This window comes from Aspergillus glaucus (genome assembly GCF_001890805.1).
Source record: "Aspergillus glaucus CBS 516.65 unplaced genomic scaffold ASPGLscaffold_1, whole genome shotgun sequence".
In the NCBI taxonomy this organism is placed as follows: Eukaryota; Fungi; Ascomycota; class Eurotiomycetes; order Eurotiales; family Aspergillaceae; genus Aspergillus; species Aspergillus glaucus.
This window is the reverse complement of record NW_019170453.1, coordinates 1,663,540-1,678,637: the sequence shown is the minus strand read 5'-3', so window position 1 is coordinate 1,678,637 and position 15,098 is coordinate 1,663,540. Positions and strand designations below refer to the sequence as shown.

The following is a 15,098-nucleotide window of genomic DNA, read 5'->3' as shown; positions in this document are numbered from 1 at the left end:
TCGGAAAGAAATGACCTAAGCCGCTCATGGCGAACCTCCATTATTGCATCCCTTCACCTCTCGATAACCTCCGGCCCTCCTACCACCTTCCTTATCTCCAATCCTTGGATTCGTTTCTGGTCAATTCGCAATGGCATCCACTAAGCCTATTGCGAGGCTGGTCGCCTACCGCCGGCCATCGCCTTACCTTTTGACTTCTTCCCTCCGGCCCGTGGGTTCGACCGCAAACTTCTCGTCCTCGGTGTCCCGGGCAGCTACGCCTTACGGTCCCCCTCAACCTGGCTTCCGGTTGCCCGCTCCCCAACGATGGGATCAGGGTGCTGAAACCTCGGTGGACAAGGCCAGTAAATACTTTTTGCTGGCAGAGATGTTCCGGGGTATGTACGTGGTGTTGGAACAGTTCTTCAGACCACCGTAAGTGTCCCTCATACCCAGTGGCAATACAGTAGAGAAAGAATGTCGAACTGATATGGCTTCTTGTAGATACACAATTTTCTACCCCTTCGAAAAGGGTCCCATCTCCCCTCGTTTCCGTGGTGAGCACGCCCTCCGTCGGTACCCCACCGGTGAAGAGCGTTGCATCGCCTGCAAGCTTTGCGAAGCCATCTGCCCTGCCCAGGCCATTACCATCGAAGCCGAGGAACGCGAGGACGGAAGTCGCCGGACGACAAGATATGATATCGACATGACCAAGTGTATCTACTGTGGCTACTGCCAGGAGAGTTGCCCGGTTGACGCGATTGTCGAGAGTAAGTGACCTATACACGCCAATTGAGGATGATGACATGGCTGACGATTTTACCCCCTAGCCTCCAACGCTGAATATGCCACCGAGACCCGTGAAGAACTGCTGTACAACAAGGAGAAGCTGCTGGCTAACGGTGACAAGTGGGAGCCTGAAATTGCCGCTGCCGCCAGAGCTGATGCTCCCTACCGGTAAAACCAGACCGATACCATAATACAATTCAATTCGAATACCCAGTTCCTGGTTCTCCTTGCGAAAAGCAACCACCAAAAGAAGGAAAAGGATCTAGAAAATCTTTTCTGTTTTCATCTTGTACATACATATCACTTCAGTCTGTCGTATTAGCAAACTGTACTAGTCGGGTCAGGGCGGATTTCGGTTCAAATCTTTCTGTACTCTGTTACGAAGTCAAATTCAATCTCGTTTATTGAATCGTCTGCAGGCATTCAGTCAAATGTGCTAGTATTGAATTCACTCATCTTCAGTGGCCATGGCCCTTGGTTGTAAATGGCCATGAACCTATCAGTGAATCAAACAAATTCATATGGGATAACTCTCTTCTTTCATCTTCGTCAATGTCATCTCATCTGTACTTAGGAAACCGACACTCTCTCAGCGTTGCCTTCCCACTTCTAAATTTTCGAACATGTTACTGACTATCATTCCAGATGAGCTAGCTTATACTCCCAGAATATCTAGGTTGAATATAAAAGTCCGTCACTTCTCTCGTTCCTTTTTTACCTCCCACATATCTCAAATACTATACATTGCGAACACCCCAGGCCCAATTTGCCATTTTACCTCGCGGAGAAGTTTCCTACTCTTACTCAATTCCACCTTCTCTTCAGTGCCACAGAGCTAGACTTCTATGTCGTTCCTGAACAATGGCCGCCTATCCCAAATCACCTTCCGCTAATTTGCACCAGGGCGTTGTCAACGGCATCACCCAGAAGTGGGCCGATAATGCAAAAGGCAGGATGGCCATTATGCATTATGCCACAATGGGGAGGGGGGCGGGTCCAATCTCTTTAAAAGCTGCGACCGAACACCTGAGCTATAACTGTGTGACAAGACTCGGTAAAGACAGGGCCAGAATAATGTACGATACTATACCATCTATGATTGGATCCAATATGCTAAATTTCTTTCAGGGGTTCCTTCCATGACATAACCACGGACGCGGCAACTGGCCGGACACAAGAGGATGACTTCCATGTCACGATCAAGGCGCGTCCTGGTGACTTGAGGGTTCATATCTACGTCCAGGGTATGGGTAATGAATGGACCGATGACATTCGACGATGTCAAAATGAAAGGAGAAAGTGTTGAAGAGATTCAACTCTGTCCACAGGCACGCTCACTCCGTTCCAATCGTCACAAAATGGACCTCGTGCTCCCTACACTTGAAGACAAGTTACATGAGATCGAAGACTGCTATAACCGATACTATTCCACAGAGCATATCAAGAATGCAGACCTGGATGGAGTGGCTTACTAGCCGCCTGTTGATGGTGCCAAGAGAAGAAAGTTCTTGTTGATTCTGACCACAAGGGTGAACAAGTACATACAGGAAAATGACGATAAGAATTGCCATGAGACAATTAGTCTGGGAGAGCACATAGCCCTGTTAGAGCACTGCAGTCCAGTTCAAGACTCTGACATTGATCGGTGTGGGTGGTGTGACGGTCCCGAGCAATATGAGTATATTGGTAGATTATCTGACAAAATTCTAACATGAGGAGAGAAAAGGAAAGAGGCAGGCCTGCCGGCGACGAGCTATCTAATGTGTGCGAAGGGTTTAAGCGAGGCTCAGTGACTGTCCATGCTCAGTGAATGTCTATGCTCCGTGACAGGTGGAGTGGTCCCCAGGCGATAGTAAGTGACAGGATTGACGACACTTGTTTCGACGTTGATATTGGGTGGGCATGTTAATGAAGGGAAGAAAGAAAAGACGGGGGAAGGGGAAGAAGCAGTGTACTCGGATGTAAATGATGTTGAATTTTTGGAGACTAAATTGAACTTGTAGTTATTTGTGTGTATTCTTAGTGGTATCAGAGGGTATAATTCCGTGCAACAACATTTCTAGAATATTTCATCACCAATATCTCTCGTATTGTACTAGGTAGGTGAATATGCTTGAAAATAAGGACATCAGCGTCCAAACTTGGGCGTAGGAAGTTGGAGAGAAGGCAGTCCCCCTTCATGAATTAGGATTAGGTTCATTAGGTCTTGGTTGATGACGCAGCAATGGTGAGCATGTTACGGCGCTGGCATATTAATAAGGTAGGGTAGAGACCCATTTTAGACTTCCAACTAGGATACCTAATGGCAAGTGATATCGGATGTCTGTCCGCAACATTTGAGCTATATTCAGAACCCCGATGTTTTATTATCTGGTCTATTCATACATTATGATATGGAGTATTATGCTTTTATGTTCATCTGCCTGAGACTTTTGATTTGCGCCTCGAAACAGAATGAGAATTTAACCCTAAGCCGTAGTATTAAACACAATCTATGGTGAACAAGAAGCAGCCTTTCTAAGATCCATTACAGTCTTTATCTATTACTATTTAGTTGGTCATAGATTTCCAGCACCTACCTGGCAGGCAACAATCGGCCAGACTATGACCAGACGTAAAGGAAGTATCCTTGTCATCCCAACTGCTGCCTACTAGGACTCCGACAATATGTCACCGGATGGGCAGCAATACCTCAAAACAAGCACCCTCAACCCTACATCAAAGCCACAACCGGCAACATGTCCACCGCCTCACAACCATACAATAACCAAGTATACCTAAACCGAATCTTCCTCCTCCAAATATTCTCCAACCACTACGACCTCATCAACACCCCCAACGAACTAATAACAAACATCCTCGCAACCGGCGGGCAAATCCAAACCGACATCTCCATAATCGAATCCGAGGCCCAACGAGATTCCTCAAGAGCACAAGTCCTACAGGATGGGTTCTATAACCTCTATGGTATTGAGTTTGGATCTGCAAACGATGTACGGTTGATGCCGAGGTTGGGGGAGATGGTGGATGTTTATGCTGGGTTGCAGATTACGGATTGTTTGGGGGATGGGTGTGAGCGGATGAATAAGGTGGTTATGGAGGGTTGGAACGGATATTGGAATAAACGGCCTGCTGTGTTGGGGTTTGATTGGAAGTTTGGTGTTTGAGGGTTGCTATTATTAGGTTGCTCTGCGGTGTTTGGTTGCTCCGGACGATTTCTTTTCAAGATAGAGAGATAGACTAGCAATGGCAAGCTGAACTATACACATCTGGAACTGTTGGATATACCCTTCAAGTTAGTAGACTGTGTCGTCACGATGCCAGGTATCAGCCTCCTGTCGTTACCTACTCGCATATGCCTTATAGACCTTCCCTTCAACATCAACCACAACCTTGTCCTCCCACCAACCCCATCTCCCCAATCCCCCAAAAACCATGCCACCCCCCATAGACATAAACGAACTCGCCTCCCGCTTCGACTACCTCGCCTGCATGCTCGCCCCATCCACAGACGAAGCCTACGTATTCCGCACCTCAATCCTCCTAGAATTCGCACACCCAAATCCCAACCCGCAGTACCGCGACTCCTTCGCCAACGGCGGCCAACAAGTAACAGACATGGCCATCATAAAACACGAGTCCGATCCGTACAACGTAACTGATTTCAAAGCCGGGTTTGCGAATCTGTACGGGATTGAGTATCACGAGGGGATACGGGGTTTTCCGAAGCTTGTGAGGATTGCGAATGTACATGCTGATTTGGTGACAATGGGTGATTTGGGGTTGGGGCAGATGGATCGTGATCGGTATGTAAGGTTGGCGAGGATGATGCTTGGGTGTTGGGGAAGGGTGGTTGAGTATGGGGATGGGGATGGGGTGTTTGGGGAGGGGGTGCCATTGGATTTGGAGGATGTGTATTGGGATGTTGTGTAGTGGGATGTTGTGTATGGTGTTCGGGGGTTGAGAAGTTGATGTTGATGTTTTGGGATGGTCATCTCTGTTACTATTGCAGTACTGGCTTTTTTTTTTTTTTTTTTTTGGTGTTGAGTGGTTAGGTCTGTTATGGACAGATTACAAGCAATGGCTTAGTCTAAGGCCAACGAAATGAACTTCTATCCATCATGAACTCCGTACACGACGTATCAAGCTGTCTCTTAAGCTGTTCTACTACGACTTCCATATAACATGAAGCTACCAGAGAAACAATCAAGAACAATAGATTGATTGATATCAACATATAAATCGCTCCCTATGCATACATGTAACAGATCAAAAAGCAGATAACCCCCTGGGCATTCAAAAAATGACAGTAAAACAGTACAGAAGTAGAAACACCTCAAACACCTATTATCCAGCTTTTTGTTTTGATCCTCCAAACGCATTCTTTTTGACAAGTGTATATGTACGCACATCAACCTACCCCAGACTTGATTTATTTCTTCTTCCCACCAACCTTGGCCTTGAAGCTACCCTCAAACCCAGGTCTGGCCTTCTTCTTCGATTCCCCGGCGGGCTTCTTTCCCTTATTACCACCCTTTTCGTCACGTCGCTTGCGCAGGTTAGCATCGCGCTTTTGCTGCTTCGTATCTTGGCTCTTCTTGACAGTGTCAACACGCCCCTTCCACTCCCGCTCAGACTTGCGCTTCGCGGATTCCTTGCGCTTCAGCGCCTTCTTGAGGAGAGAGGTATCGTCGCGCACGCGCTCGCCGTGTGCCCGCTTCTTGGCGTTGAGCCACATGTCCTTCTGCTCGATATCGCCGCGCTTGTTTTCATCCATCTCGGCGAGGCGGGTCTTCTTGGACTCTGCTGCGCGGAGGGCCGAGGCGGGGTCCAGGGCACCGTGTTTCTTGGGCTTGTCGCGGAGAGTGGACAGAGTGGGGTCGGCATGCTGGCCATCTGCAAAGACGACGCGGCCAAAAGAGTAGCTGGCGTTGTCGACTGATTCAGCGGGGGAGCGTGGGGAAGCAAGGAGGGAGCCGGAGCCTCCTGGGGAGAAACGGCGGGCAAGGGCTTCGTCGTTCTTCTGTTCTTCTTCTTCCTTGGCTTTTTGGCGGAGCAGTTTCTTGTGCGCTTTGCGTTGCTCTGCCTTTTGGCGGCGGGCTTCGATAAGTTCTTGACGGTTCCGTGCGGGTCTGCCATTCAGGCCATCTGCGTGGCGTTTTGCGCGGAGCTCATCCAGGCGCTTCTGTAACCGTTGCTTCAACTCCTCTGGTGTTGGTTTAGGAGTCTTGGGCTCGGAAGTTTCTTGTTTGGCGGACTCGTTATTTGGGGGAGCGATGGAGGATACGGACGAACTGCCAGATTGAGGATTCGAGGCGGAAGAGCCGGATGTCGAGGAAGCGGTCGATGTCTGTTCTGGTTGTTCATTGAAGTCGAGGGAGAGTCCTTCGGTCTCGTGCTCTTCGTCATCACTACCATCGTCATCGTCGTTTACCTGTTGCTTAGGCTCCGGCTTTTTCTCTTTCTTAGTGTCATCGGATTTGGTTCCATTCTGTTGCGGGGCCTTGTTCTGCTCTTCCGGTTGCTTGTCCTTCTTAGCAGCATCCTTGGCCTTCTTCTTCTCCTTCTGGGCAACCTTCTTCTGCACCTTCTTTTCTTCCTTCTGTTTCTTGCGCGCCTCTACCTCTTCCGCTGACTTGCCCTGCTTTTCCGATTCCTCGTCCGGTTTCTGTTTCTTAACGCCATCCGCTCGTTTCAAGCCCTCCTTGGGCTTCTCAGCGTTCTCATCGTCCGACGGTGACGATCCATCATCGTCTCCGGACCCAGACCCGGCCTCTTTTTCATCGCGCTTACGCTTCCGGGCGCTCTCGTCCATGACGTCCTTGGCCGTTTTAGCAGTGTCGGGATCCAATTTGGCCCGTTTGGCCTCACGGGCTTCCTCCTTGGTCTGTTTCTTTCGCTTCCATTGGTCCTGTCCGGATTTCAATGGTTAACTGGGTTTGTCCAGGGAAAGGAAGGCAAGGCAAGAAGAAAAGCGCTCTAGCGCTAACGCATGAGAATCAGGTAAAAGACGTACACTGCCATCTTCACCGTAATAGTACTTTGCCGGTATTAACGACAACAGCCCATTAAAGGCCTGCGCATGACTCCGTAACCGATCCTGATATAGCAAAAAAAAAAAAGGGTTCGTCAACTCCCCGACACCGTAGGCGGGGGCAGAAAGGCACCACCTACCTCGATGTCGTCCATTGTGCTCTGCCTTTTTTTTCCAGACTGCGACACAATAGAGCAATCCACCTAGTATTAGATATGCGAAGGAGTGTGTGGGTGGGTGTATGTCCTTAAAAGAGACAAGAGCGGTGGTTTGAAGCGCGATAGATCTTTTGGGAAAAATTTGGGTGAAATCTTGGCGTTCACTTTTTCTCCGCTCGGCTGGTTCACCGCCCGCACATTGGTCTGTGCTGTTTACTCCATCTCTATGAGGACTTTGGAATGCGAATTGCCCTCAATTGACTGATATACTCCAGATAAAATCATTCATTGTGTTGCTTGTGGTCAAAATGCACACTACGGAATTACACCAAATTGCAAGGTAAAGCAAGAACCGTAAATGCAGACTATTAATGTAGCAACCGAATCCATCATAACACTCGTGAACACAAGCCGTACGCCAGCATACCTTTACGCTTGAATCTTCAATGGCGACGAATGGCCCTTCTCATCCAATCCGGGACACTCCTCACTCCAGACCTCCGTGACCTTGTCATAGGGATACGGGATCGTCCAGACGAGATCGTACCTATTTCGCAGTCATTAGCAAGAGCAATGTGAAGGATATGGTTGGAGAGATAACTCACCGATGATAGGGATACTCAGGCGGTTCCTCGACCCCCAGTCTCTCTGCGATATCTGTCATCCTCCCGTGGCGCCACGAAACGAGAATGTCCCCTTCGCCGTCATACCGCTTGATCTGCTTCCCTACGCACTTGGCATGGTTGCGCTTGCAGGAGGTGTCGACAGAAAGGCCGAGGTCTTTAGCGAGAGGGTGGACAGTATCGTACGAGCGTCTGTGGTCGCCGTCTGTGAGGACCGTGTTAGACATGTATGGATAAAGGGCAAGAAAAAGAGACTTACTCTTCTTTACGCGGGGCGCGAGGATATATCCGATATCAAATGGAGAGTCTTCTCCGAACACCGTGCGTAAACACTCTGCTCGCTTGTAGCCATCCTTGGTCAGCTCGTGGTTGTTTCGGTCTGCGGGTTTCTCGCCATGTCGGAGGAGGTAGACTGTTGGACGGTTGCGGTGATGGTGGTTTGGTATGGCTGAAGAAGAGACGGGGAGAGCGAGTGCCAGAAAGGAGAATAGGGAGAGGAAGGGAGAGAACAACATGGTTGGTGTTATTGCTCCTTTGTAGGTGTAATGTAGGCTAGTTTGACGGTCGTAGGAGTTGTGTAGGTCAAATGCACTACTTAAGTAGTCGTTTAGTCGTTTTTCAATATAATCTGGCCTGGTGAAGAACTCGAGCCAGCGAGGAGTACTTGTAGAGAGAGAGAGAGAGAGAGAGAGAGAGAGAGAGAGAGAGAGAGAGAGAGGAAAGTGAGAAGAGGAGAAACAAGTTTACATTCAGGCGTTATTGAAGCGTCGAATGACCCGCCGGTGTGTTCAGCTGATCAACTTCAAGTGATGATCTTCAACTGTAATCGGTGAACCGAGCTGCCAGCTTATCAAGTACTAGTACTTTAGAGTACTCCGTACAGAGTATATACTATTAGAAAAAAAAGTGAAAAAGTCATAGTTGTTGATCCTTGTATCGGATCTACCGCTGAGGTTAACCATAATTAATTGCATCCCCGGTCATGATGTAATTGTTCCTGGTCCCTGTCCTTATCATAATAGCATAACATCCTTATCGCAGAACATATCGAGGTATAAGATCTCCGATAATCTCAAGCGGAGAATACAGCACGAACAGGAGTTTCTACAGAGTAAACTTTGTGCATTCATATCTGAATTATGAATGCTCAGTCAGCATCAAAGTATAAATCCTCGTGAATGGTACGTACTCTGTAATGACCCGAAATATGGCTGCCTGTTGCTTGGCTTCATAGTCGCCGGATATTCGGTTCAATGCCAAGGCTGATTCATTTCTTTAATCCTTCGCTGCAAGTATTTTCAGCCTTGCAATTCACATATCTCCTCGGAAATACCGTGGAATAACCGTGGAATTCTAGAAGATATTTCATCATGATCATCGCCACAGCCCGGCCGAGCCACCGTGGCTGTGTAACTATTGTATCAACCATACGACGCTATACTTCTCTTGTAGTGATAGATAGTGGGGCCTAGGCAACGGCTCTAGGCACGGAAATATTCGCGAACACTATGCTGGTCCAATAGGAGCAATTGCCCAGATCTTGGCGCTGTATCTGTATCGTAATATGCTCAGCCCTGCGGCACAAGAACTGTTCCCCAGCGGGATGGCCGAACCGCTGAGTCATCGCATACATAATGCTAACTAATGTTAGTTAACTAGTTATTCTGTATTCTGGACAGTCACTAGGACTGCTGTATAGAGTAACATTCTGGTATATTCGAATTTTTCTGTAGAAGAGTCATAGTACAATTGACCAGTAGAAAGAATGCAGTGACAACACATGATATGTACTTGTAGGCGCGTTGGGCAGTGCAAATAAATATGTAATAATGTACGAGTATCGCGGTGGTGGGGTCTGCTCAGCCTTGTGATTTGACTTCCCCTCCGATCAGGTGGCCACTTGGTCATTATAAAAGGAAGAGATCCTCCCGCTTTCCCTCTTCTCCATCTTCATCCATTTCCGTCCTTCTCTACTCTCAATCCATCTCTTCAACTCTTTACTCTCTACAACCTTCAGTACTCTACCAACATCATGTCTGGCTACGATCCCTACAACCAAGGTCAATACGGCCACGGCCACGGCGGCTACCAGCAGGGCGGCTACGGTAGCCAGGGCTATGGCCAGGGCCAGGGTCAGGGCTATGGCCAGGGTGGCTACGCCCCTCAGCAGGGATACGGCCAGCATCAGGACCAAGGCTATGGTCACCAGCCGTACGGCCAGGGCGGTCATGAGCAGTACGGCCAGCAGCACCACCACCAGCAGGGCTACTACGGCCAGCAGCAGCCCCACGACCAGCACCAGTACGGCCAGCACGAGTAAGTCGCCACCAAAACAACCATCTCTATTTAATCCACAGATGTACTGACGTTGTCTTGATAGATCCCACGAACAAGCTCCCGACGGCGCCCAGGACGGTGAGCGTGGTCTCGCCGGTGCTCTTGCAGGCGGTGCGGCCGGTGGTTTCGCTGGTCACAAGGCCAACCACGGTTTCCTCGGAACAATCGGTGGTGCCATCATGGGCAGTATCGCAGAGGATGCTGTCAAGAAGCACAAGAACAAGGACGAGGGCCAGCAACAGCCTCCGGGCTACGGTCCCCCTTCGCAGTACGGTGGTTCCTCGCACGGCGGTTCCTCCCAGGGCGGCTCTGGCATGATGGACCAGCTCGGCGGTTTCTTCAAGAAATAGACTGTCGCGGTTGATTGTTCTGTGATTTGATACGCTATTGCATTTTTTTTTTTTTTTTTTTTTTTTATTATCTCTACATGGTTGCTGGGTTGGGTCTGTTTTTGTTTTATTGCTTAAGGCTCCATCATTGTTATTACCATGAGCATGTCATGACTTAGTTAACGATACCGATACGAATTTCATTCCGTCGCGGTCTACTTTTATGTCCACTCTATAAGAATAATTGCTTTTGTGTAGACGATCGTATTCTGTATTTTCTCCAGATTGGGTGTTGACAACCCCGCCGCCGATCCGTCACGGGACTAGAGCAGTTGTATTCCTGCCTCAGGCAATGCCAAGCCCGACATCAAAAGTTCGCGCGGACATTTGATTTCCTCGCTGCGAATCCCCGAGAATCGACAGACAAACCGTAGAGCTCAACATGATTGTCCGGCAGTTGTGTGTGCGGCAGAGTGAGTATCAATTATTCAATTAATATTGGATATCGCTAACTGCTTCGTGTCCTGCCCCCAGGCCGCTTCCTGGCTCTTAACCGACCAGCTCGCATGCTCAGCCGATTCTATTCAACCGAAACCCCCGTCCAGACCGCAGTTGAGACGCCTACCCAAGAGCAGCCCGTGCAACCGGATCAACCCGTGGAATTGCAGAGCTTCGAAGAACTAAGAATTTCGGCCCAGGAGACATTCAGGAAGAGACAAATAAGAAGTACGCTGGAGCAGATTCCCTTCCGTCGTGCGGAAGAGCAGCCAACTGACTTGGACCAGGACAAAAACGCCGCAGCCTTGGTAGTGTCATTGAAGACGCTTACGACCCCGATGAACTCATCCAAAACCCCCCCGAGCCCAAAGACATCACCCTCGAACTGCTTCTTGCCTCCCAGACACATCTCGGCCACTCGACGTCGCGCTGGAATCCCCAAAATTCGCGATACATCTTCGGTATCCGAGACGGTATTCACATCATCTCTCTTGACCAGACCGCAGCATACCTACGCCGTGCAGCAAAGGTTGTGGAAGAAGTTGCAGCCCGGGGCGGTCTGATTCTGTTTGCGGGTACCCGGAAGGACCAGAAAAAGACGGTTGTGCGTGCTGCGGAACTGGCCAAAGGATACCATATCTTTGAGCGCTGGATTCCGGGTGCTTTGACCAATGGACAACAGATTCTGGGGCAATGCGAGACCAAGGTTGTCAATGCGTTGGATGAAGAGATTACCGAGTTGAAGTCGAATTTGGAGGAGCATGCTGCTCTGAAGCCGGATCTGGTGGTTTGCTTTAACCCCGTTGAGAACGAGGTTCTGCTGCACGAGTGCGGTCTTAACAATGTGCCTACCATTGGTATCATCGATACCGATGCCAACCCTGCCCGTGTTACGTATCCCATTCCGGCCAACGATGACAGTTTGCGGTCTGTTGGTGTTATCGCTGGTGTGTTGGGTCGGGCAGGTGAGGCTGGTCAGAAGAGACGGTTGGAATATGCTCACGAGGGCCGATTCACATACGAACCTGTTGACCCGAAGGAGCTTGGTCTGAACAAGAGGGCATCGGAATCTCAGCCTGAGCCTGAGCGTCAGCCTCAGCGTCAGCCCGAGAACCAGGATATTCGGACAGCGGAGGTTGCCGCCAACCAGTAAGCGGATATTTCTTTCTTACTCTTTTCATCTATTTTTGTTACCCCGTTATGAAAGCATTTATGGGACTGTACTGTATAGATTTTGTAAAGGTTCGGTGCTAAAAATGTGTATTATCAATGAATGAATTATGGGTTATTCACACTTGCTTGTCTTGTCACTGTCACTTCACCATCGCTGTCGTTGCGTCTGTCTTCAATCTCATGTCTTAAGAGTGTACACCACCCTTCCCCTCCCATCCCTCCCCTTATACTCAACCACACCCCCAACATCCGAAACAACCCTCCTCTCATCCACATGATGCAAAATCACATCCAAATCCTTCCAACCCGGCCCAAACCCCCACTCCTCTCGCTCAAACCCCAAAACCACCGTCTCCTCAGTCGAGCTATACTTGACATTGAACCGCGAGATCCTTGGCTTCTTCGAAATTCCATCATCCTCGAGCCAACTGTTCTCAAACACACGACCGTGCGAGCTTCCCTTAGGCGGGAAGATTTCCACACCCCGGTAGTCGTCGACTTCTTGGATGGCCAGTGAAGCATCAGTGTCATCACCAGGAACGCGAGTCTGGACGTCCTTCCCAACAGGAATCGCGCCCCCGATCCGCGCAAGCAGCGGGATACTCGTCTTCCAGTGCGAGGGAATATCAACCCACTGCCCAGCCGCGAGGTAAGTATACGGCTCGTTCAAGTTCACATAACCATAGTCAAACTCCCCATCCTCCTGCTTCCGAGGGAGATAAACCCTCGCAACATCAACCCCAGCCTCATAAACACCCCCAACAAGAATACTATCCCCCAACCAAAACTCCTCACCATCCTTGAGCTTCTTCCCCCAAACCTCCGGATCACTCTCATATCCCCAACCAATCCACCTCTGCGGCGGGGACGCAGTGGTATGACTCTCCAAACCCAGGGAGTAGATGTAGGGGAGGATCTCGTAGCGGCGTTTTATGGCTGCGCGGATGTGCGGTGTGATTTCGGGGTACATCCATGGTTCGATGACTTCGCCGACTTGGTTGTTTGTGGGGGAGGTTTTGAAGCAGTTAATGGCGAAGCGGGGGGAGTGGGTTCCTAGTTGGATCCAGCGGAGGAGGAGTTCGGGGGAGGGTTGAGGGCCTATTCTGTTAGCTGAGCTCTTCAAGAGGTAAAGGGATGGATGGGAGGGGTACCTTCGAAGCCACCGATGTCATGTCCTTCGCACTGGTTTCGTTAGCAGATTGATTATCTTCTGGAGAGGGTAGGGCTACCTGAAGCAAAGAAATTCCCGCGTTCAACGACAACGAATTCGCCCCCTTCATCCCCTCCCAACTGGTCACATTATCACCACTCCACGTACTCGCCGCATACCGCATCGTACCAGCCGTCGCACTCCTCGTCAGCACAAACGGCCGATACTTCGGTTCCAGATCCAGCAGCGCATCATGCGACGCCTTACCCATAAATTCCGTATGCAGCGCACGACCCCAGAGCCCAACGGCATTGGGATGTTTCTGCGCAGCGTCGGAAACGGACGGGTGGTCTAGGGCATGTTCCCAGTCGTCGTTTGGAAGGGTGTATTCGTTGTTATCGTTCCACATGCCGTCGATGCCCACGCGTTTCAAACTCTGCACACCGTGATACCACCACTTAAACCCGAAATCCGACGTAAAATCCACATGGCACCCATCCCCCCCAGTCGCACCCCCAGCACTCCAAAGACGCATAAACCCAGGCTCCTTCGTATCCGCATCCCTAAAAAACGAACCCTCCCCCATAAGCCGCTTGAAATCAGGATGCGACTGCAACAGAAATGGCTTGATATTCGTAAGCAACCGAATCCCATACCCATGATACTTGGAAATCCACTTCTCAGGATCCGGGAACCGATACCGATTCCACGTAAACACGTTCCGGACCTTCGGCTCCGTTTGAGAAATCGAGTACCCGGAGCTCATCTGGTGCGCGGAGCAGGGGATATCGTGTTTCTTGAGCTTCTCTGCGAATTCGATGAGGGCTTCGTGCGCGGGCGGATCGTCGAGCATCGTGTATTTGTAGCCGCCGGAGATGTACCCGTATGCCCAGCGGGGTACGAGGAGGGGGAAGCCGACTAGTTCGGCGTAGGAGTGTACGACGTCTTTTAGTGTCTTGCCGATGAGGAGGTACTGCTCTAGACCTCCGTAGTCCTGGCGGTAGACCTTGAAGTGGCCCCAGAGACCATCAATCTCAGAACCTACGGACCAAGAGCCGCGTCCATGCGTGGTTGAGAAGATCGCCACGCAGCCATTGGGAGTCGCCTTGATGAGCAGCGGGATGTGCTTGTACAGTGGATCACTGTTGTACACGTCGTACCCGAAGGAATCTGTCGCGGAGAGCTGGAAGTTGCGACCGCTTAGGTCCATAGGCGCTCGTTTTTCACCTAACCCCACGTGCAGAGCATCGCGGTCATGTTCGGTGTAGTGCGCGATGCCAGTACCATCTGCCACATATGAGCGAAGTGGGAGGTCTTTGTATAGGGCTTTTTGGCCGGAGCCGGGTTTGACATCGTCGCTGGTCCAGGATAACGTGAGGACAGGGGCGTGGCTCCAGTCGATTGAGGCGGTTATGTCGCCGACTTCGAGGGTTTTGACTGTCGGGGTGGTGTCTTTCACGGCTAGTTTGACATTGGCGAGGTCGGTTGGGGGCTTGGTCACGCTGGGAAAGGGCGGGGTGGGATGGTCGGGGGAGGTGAAGGTCACCCGGAAGAGGTTCTTGCGGATGGGCTCGAAGGTGAAATCGAAAGACTGGTTGTTTTTCGCTTTGGATGAGAGGTGGACTTGAGAGTCTTCGGTTGGGACTTGTTTGTAGTCCCGGGGGGAGTACTCTTTCTGAGGCATGTTGATTGTTAATGATATCTCAATTGAATTATTGTTTGGGATCTGAATCTACGAGAGATAATTAGATGGCATTACTGCCGTATTTGAATCATTTTCAAGCCCCCCCCCCCAATTACATTGAGGAGTTGTGTTGCATGGTTGTATATCGGATTTCGGGGCTCATCTCCGACTTCTCCTCTCCATTCCCAGATACCCCGGATTATTGCTAGTCTCCCCGCGCCATCGTCCACGTGTATTCTCGGACCATTTGATAGACCGGAATAGATTACTGCATCATACATTGCATGGTATCGGAGTTGGGCCGTAGAGTATATTATATGCTAATGAAGAAAGTATATTCCTTG

The 15,098-nt window shown here is 50.1% G+C and overlaps 8 protein-coding genes across 8 annotated transcripts; 5 read left to right on the top strand and 3 right to left on the bottom strand.

The window, feature by feature from the left end:
* Positions 1-130: 130 nt before the first annotated feature.
* Positions 131-940, top strand: ASPGLDRAFT_116313 (NuoI/complex I 23 kDa subunit family protein; the record flags this gene model as incomplete). The annotated part of the gene is made up of 3 exons (XM_022539762.1): positions 131-414; positions 484-749; positions 810-940. The coding sequence occupies 3 exons, from the start codon at positions 131-133 to the stop codon at positions 938-940; spliced, it is 681 nt and encodes a 226-aa protein (XP_022406298.1).
* A 689-nt stretch (positions 941-1,629) lies between these two features.
* On the top strand, positions 1,630-2,074 carry ASPGLDRAFT_21717 (uncharacterized protein; the record flags this gene model as incomplete). The annotated part of the gene is made up of 2 exons (XM_022543122.1): positions 1,630-1,844; positions 1,897-2,074. 2 exons carry the CDS (start codon positions 1,630-1,632, stop codon positions 2,072-2,074), a joined length of 393 nt encoding a protein of 130 aa, XP_022406297.1.
* A 1,432-nt stretch (positions 2,075-3,506) lies between these two features.
* Positions 3,507-4,701, top strand: ASPGLDRAFT_21716 (uncharacterized protein; the record flags this gene model as incomplete). Its single annotated transcript, XM_022543121.1, has 2 exons — positions 3,507-3,840; positions 4,220-4,701. The coding sequence occupies 2 exons, from the start codon at positions 3,507-3,509 to the stop codon at positions 4,699-4,701; spliced, it is 816 nt and encodes a 271-aa protein (XP_022406296.1).
* Positions 4,702-5,200: 499 nt separating this feature from the next.
* Positions 5,201-7,078, bottom strand: ASPGLDRAFT_162200 (putative 60S ribosome biogenesis protein Rrp14; the record flags this gene model as incomplete). Its single annotated transcript, XM_022542509.1, has 3 exons — positions 6,943-7,078; positions 6,785-6,868; positions 5,201-6,679 (listed from the first exon to the last, which is right to left on the bottom strand). The coding sequence occupies exons 1-3, from the start codon at positions 6,955-6,957 to the stop codon at positions 5,201-5,203; spliced, it is 1,578 nt and encodes a 525-aa protein (XP_022406295.1). The 5' UTR covers positions 6,958-7,078.
* Positions 7,075-8,321, bottom strand: ASPGLDRAFT_140338 (putative phosphoglycerate mutase family protein). The gene is made up of 3 exons (XM_022541694.1): positions 7,843-8,321; positions 7,566-7,788; positions 7,075-7,507 (listed from the first exon to the last, which is right to left on the bottom strand). Exons 1-3 carry the CDS (start codon positions 8,096-8,098, stop codon positions 7,390-7,392), a joined length of 597 nt encoding a protein of 198 aa, XP_022406294.1. The 5' UTR covers positions 8,099-8,321; the 3' UTR covers positions 7,075-7,389.
* Positions 8,322-9,535: 1,214 nt separating this feature from the next.
* Positions 9,536-10,413, top strand: hel10 (putative high expression lethality protein Hel10). The gene is made up of 2 exons (XM_022548069.1): positions 9,536-9,899; positions 9,964-10,413. Exons 1-2 carry the CDS (start codon positions 9,616-9,618, stop codon positions 10,268-10,270), a joined length of 591 nt encoding a protein of 196 aa, XP_022406293.1. The 5' UTR covers positions 9,536-9,615; the 3' UTR covers positions 10,271-10,413.
* Positions 10,414-10,652: 239 nt separating this feature from the next.
* On the top strand, positions 10,653-12,176 carry ASPGLDRAFT_140335 (mitochondrial 37S ribosomal protein uS2m). Its single transcript, XM_022541693.1, has 3 exons — positions 10,653-10,722; positions 10,784-10,975; positions 11,035-12,176. The coding sequence occupies exons 1-3, from the start codon at positions 10,692-10,694 to the stop codon at positions 11,898-11,900; spliced, it is 1,089 nt and encodes a 362-aa protein (XP_022406292.1). The 5' UTR covers positions 10,653-10,691; the 3' UTR covers positions 11,901-12,176.
* On the bottom strand, positions 11,764-14,791 carry ASPGLDRAFT_1490497 (putative alpha-glucosidase). The gene is made up of 3 exons (XM_022541996.1): positions 13,150-14,791; positions 13,072-13,102; positions 11,764-13,018 (listed from the first exon to the last, which is right to left on the bottom strand). The coding sequence occupies exons 1-3, from the start codon at positions 14,752-14,754 to the stop codon at positions 12,099-12,101; spliced, it is 2,556 nt and encodes an 851-aa protein (XP_022406291.1). The 5' UTR covers positions 14,755-14,791; the 3' UTR covers positions 11,764-12,098.
* Positions 14,792-15,098: the final 307 nt, after the last annotated feature.